The sequence below is a fragment of the Saprolegnia parasitica genome (assembly GCF_000151545.1).
Source record: "Saprolegnia parasitica CBS 223.65 unplaced genomic scaffold supercont2.599, whole genome shotgun sequence".
NCBI lineage: Eukaryota > Oomycota > Saprolegniomycetes > Saprolegniales > Saprolegniaceae > Saprolegnia > Saprolegnia parasitica.
This window is the reverse complement of record NW_012156993.1, coordinates 1-4,759: the sequence shown is the minus strand read 5'-3', so window position 1 is coordinate 4,759 and position 4,759 is coordinate 1. Positions and strand designations below refer to the sequence as shown.

General features: G+C 59.6%; 1 protein-coding gene across 1 annotated transcript; it reads left to right on the top strand.

The window, feature by feature from the left end:
• Positions 1–1,082: 1,082 nt before the first annotated feature.
• Positions 1,083–4,756, top strand: SPRG_17500 (hypothetical protein; the record flags this gene model as incomplete). The annotated part of the gene is made up of 7 exons (XM_012356818.1): positions 1,083–1,138; positions 1,189–2,638; positions 2,683–2,934; positions 2,987–3,322; positions 3,375–3,467; positions 3,518–4,009; positions 4,058–4,756. Coding segments are annotated over 7 exons (3,378 nt in total), but the record flags the coding sequence as incomplete, so codon positions are not given.
• Positions 4,757–4,759: the final 3 nt, after the last annotated feature.

Genomic DNA, 4,759 nt, shown 5'->3' with positions numbered 1-4,759 from the left:
GATGGACCTTATTATGACGTACTACTATGTGCGCATTCCGATCCACTACAAAGAGCCAACGAACTAATACTGGCTTGGACAATCCATCCTCTGAAACAGACGAGGGGTGGAGGACGCTGCGTCTTACTCCACTCTACGATCCCTTTTTGGGTAGTAGCAGCGTCGAGTTGCACAATGTCGTATGCACGCGATGACGTGTGCGAGCCATCTATCCACGCATGCTCCTATCCATGTACTATCCATGTTAATCGTATCCGTTTGGAGCGTTTCTGCCGAAAGGGCACTTTGCACTTTGGCGCGATGGATCGGCCGACACGGCTTCCGCTCTTGACGCCCGACACGGCCAGCGCCATCAACCGCAGCAAGACGCCGGTTCGCGCCAGCATGGTCACGACGACGTCGCGCATGCTTGCACGGACAACCGCGACAACGGCGACGCCGCGAAGCCTTCTGCACACGCCACCGCCGACCCCCGCCGAGCTCGCCTCGGTCTGGTCCTTCTTGAGCGCCTGGGTGCAGCGTATTGTGCGTCCTGTCTGTCGAGCGATAGGGTATTGAGCGTGCGTCGTAGGTCGAGGGCGACCAGAGCGCAGCATACATCCCGGGCTTTGGTATCGTTTTTATCCACGTCCATGGCCATAGCATCCGCATTCCTCATTTCGGTTTCTCGCGAGATTCGACGGCGCACCGCTCATGCTTTGCGTGTAGCGACCCACGGACCCTTTGCGACGCGGCACGGACTCAAGTTTGAAGACGTGAGCGCGCTCGTGCCGCTGCATCGCGTCGTGACGCTGGCCTTTCGCGACATTGCGGCCCACTGCCACGTCGACGAGTATACGGCCAAGTCGTGGCTCGAGCACTTGGTGCAAAATGTCGGCGAGCGCATGCGGTCGTCGCCTCTCGTACATGATCGCTCCCTGGATGCACAGCTTGATGCGTTTCGTTGAGGTAGGTCGAGCTCGGCCTCGGGAGTGGCACGGTCACTTGCAAGCAGCGCGCCATCGATGGACACATGGCCCAAAAACAGCAGGTCGACTTTGCTGCAAGAACAAACGTTGCGCGAACGCGATGCGTAGGGCACGATGGACCCCGACATTCGACCTGTCGAGCCCGTGACCAAGCGTCCGCAGCCACCACGGTAAGAGTCGCATTGCACTCGATGTCTTTTCTAAAAAGGCGTTTTCCAAGGTCACTCTTGGCGCCGTCGCAAGCCTTGTTCCACGTCTTGCCGTCCCCAGAGAAAATAGTCACGAGTACGCCGCTGAAACCAACGGCACCGGGCAGTCCGCGCGCCGACCAGCTCTCGGGACTATCACGCCGGGCGCGCGCACTCGCCCAGGCAATCTCACCACTCAGCCCGCGCCCGTCGCTGCAAAAGCGATGTGCCGATGCGATGCCGTGGCAGCTCGAGGTGAAGAACCAAGACGTTGTGCTCGACTGCCCCGAGCTGGATGCGAACTACCCGCCGCTGCTCGACCCGTTTTGTCGCACGCTGGGCGTCGAGCAGGTCGACGCGATCGAGAAGTTTGCGTCGAGCGACCGCATCGGAAGCAACTACTCGCTCCCCGCTGCCCACCTCGTGATCCGAAGGCACCTCCCGACCCCGACAGCGTCGCCGTTGGTCTTTTTAAACCCGACCAACGAGCTCGATGCCACGGTTGGGCTGCCAGCGCTCGACATCGCGTTCCACCCGGTGGCGGCGTCGCCCCCGAAAATCGAGCTCCCGCTGGTCACGACGTCGGGCAAGCCCGTGTTTTCACCGCTGCCACCAATGCTCCCCGTTGCAACCAGGTCGGTAGCGACGGTGCGCAGCTTGGCCGAGAACGACGACGCGGCCGCGCGGTACCAGTACTACCTCGAACACGTCATTAGCACCAAGGACATTGTTCCGATGAACCCGCGCTGGACCGAGCACATCCAGAAGCTCGTGGCGCGGGCGCTGCAGCAGCTTCCGCAAGCGCGGGCCGCGGCGATTCTGCGTGCCATGTTTGACGAGACGGTCGCGAACTACTACTTTAGCATCAAGAAGGCCGTCCTCGACTACCTCTTGTTGCGCGAAGGAACCCAGCGCCGGCTGCACATCCCGGGCGGCACGCCCGCCATGTACCAAGTCCAAATGAAGTGGAAGTGGGGCGAAGGCTACGCCCACGCGATTGCTCCGACCCGCGGCTGGATCGACCGCAAGCTCTTGGCGAAAGACCATTTGAGCCAGTACCTCATGATCCTCGACAGCCACTTGCTTGCGCTGCATTACGTATGGGGCGACTTTGAGAAGCTCCTCCTCGTGGACTTGCCGAGTACGGACGGGCTCGCGTCGCACTTGGTGCCCATGGACATTAAGACGTTCGAGAAGCGGCAGCTCACGCAAGCCGCGCACGTCAAGCGCCTCCTTCTCGACAAGTGGTTTAACACCGCCAAGCGCATTCTGACCACCGCCAAGAACGAAGACGTCCTCGCGTCCGCGCTCTTACAGCCCAAGCACTACTTTGACTGCGTCGCGACGCTCATGTCGCTGCAGTTGCGCGGCCTCATCGTGCGCTCGATTGACGCATACGTGGCTTTTTTCCGCAAGCACGCGTCGTGCAGTCCGCTGAAAGGTCTCCTCCTCTCGCTACAGCTCGACCACACCGCCATCAACGTATGGTTCACTGTCTCATGGATCATTTTCTGACTTGTTGATAGTTTACCACGTCGCTCGAGGATGCGACGGCGGCGCTGCTAAACGTGCTCTTTAACATTCCCGCCTGCTTTACGCACGTCGACCGCGTCGAAACCAAGTTTGAGCCATCGATTATCCTCGGAGGGTCGCCGTTTCTCTGGGGCGTCGGGCTCCACGAAGACGAGGTCGTCCGCGCCGCCGACGAAATCAAGGCCCTTTTGACGCACAGCATGGCGCACGCCAGCAGCGTCCGGGCCAACTATGCGAGATACGCCGTACGTTCCTTGATCGTTGCTTGGTGTCGGTATCGAGCAAACATGGTGCTAGATGGTCGCGGCCGGCGACGTGGCGCTGGAAGCTTTTATGGCGGCGCGCCACGACATTGCAGCGTACGCTGCCGAGATTGGCAAGTTTATGCGCTTTGCCATGCAAATTGCCGCCGAGCCCAACCAGGGACAGTGCCCGTCTGGCTTGTTCCACGTCGACTGCACGTCGCTGAACGCGGGCTTGATCCAGAAAGCGTCTCGCTTCATCCAGGCGCTCTTCCATGCGTTTTCCCAAGCCACGATCCAGATCAACATGGACATTCGACAGCAGTTTAAACTCATGGTGAGCCGCCTCTCCAAGAAACCAGTGGATCTGTACGAGCTCGTTGACGCCGAGGTACGCGAACTGGCCTTTGTATCGATGTCGTTCTAGTCGATGGCTGCACTAGGCGTACTTGACCAAGCTGCGAACACAGGAGCTCCTCGAGCTCTTTCGTAGCGTGCAGGATGTCAAGCACCGCATTCAATTTCTCATCGAGCAGGTACCATCATCGATTGCAAGACAAATGGATTTTTACACAAAGTTGCCCAGGTCGAGCTCGTGCCGTCGTGTCCGGTCCTCACCGGGCTCTCGGTCGCGTCCGAGCTCCTCTCGTCGACGGCCAAGACGTTTGAATGGAAGAACCAAATTGAAAAAGTGATTCGGGATGGCGAAGTCGCGCTCCAGAACGAGCGCACGCGCATCGAGACGACGTTTATCGCCAAGCGGTCGCGCTTCCAGGCCGAGCTCGAAGAGCTCGAGTCCGAAGTCAACTCGTTTCAGAAGAAGAGCGATTTGCGACACGCCACCACGTATGTGGGGCAGCTCACGAAAGTGCGCGACGCAATTCTGCAAGCGCGCCACACGATTGATACGATCGCCGACGAGGAAGCCAAGCTCGGGTGGGTCCAAACCGACTTTCTTCAGCTCGACACGATCTGCGAGACGCTCGAGCCGTACGACCAGCTCTGGCGCACAGCCCGCGACTTTCGTGAAGCCAGTGTGCGCTGGATGCGGGGCAATATCTTCGAGCTCGATGCCAAGGTACCGTCCAGACCTCGTGGAGAATGTTAGAATATACGATGGGGCTAGGGCAACGAACGCGCGATTCACTGCATGAACTCGACGCTCTTGACCGCGGCCAAGCAGCTTGCAGAGACGTCGCCGGCCGCCGTGAGCGCAACCGAGACGCTTCGAAAGCAAATCGCAGAGCTGAAAGAGTCGATTGGGCTCATCTCGGTCATGAGCAATCCGACGTTGCGAGATCGGCACTGGAGCCAAATTGCAACGACCGTGGGCTTTGTCATTGATCCGACCGAGCACTTGACGCTGCAGCGTCTTCTCGACATGGGTGTCCAAGACCACGTTCTCAATCTTCTTGAGATTTCGAACGCGGCGACCATGGAGGCCGAGATCGAGCGCAGTCTCGAAGCGATGGCCGAAGAGTGGCTCCACATGGAGTTCCAATTCGTGCTTGTGCCGTCCTCCGAGTCGTATGTGCTCGCCGACGCGTCCATCGCCGACGTCCACACCAAGCTCGACGACCACGTGGTCAAGACCCAAGCCATTCGGTCGTCGCCGTACAAGAAGCCCTTTTTTGGCCGCGCAATTGCGTGGGAACGGTCGCTGCTCAAGCTGCGCGACGTCACGGAGCTCCTCTCCGAGACGGGCAAGGCCTGGGCTTCGATCGAGCCGCTCTTTGCATCCAAAGCCGACATCCCGGTGCTCGACAAGGCGTCGCCCGAAGCCAAGAAATTCGCACTCGCCGATAGCCACTGGCGCAGCATCATGGCC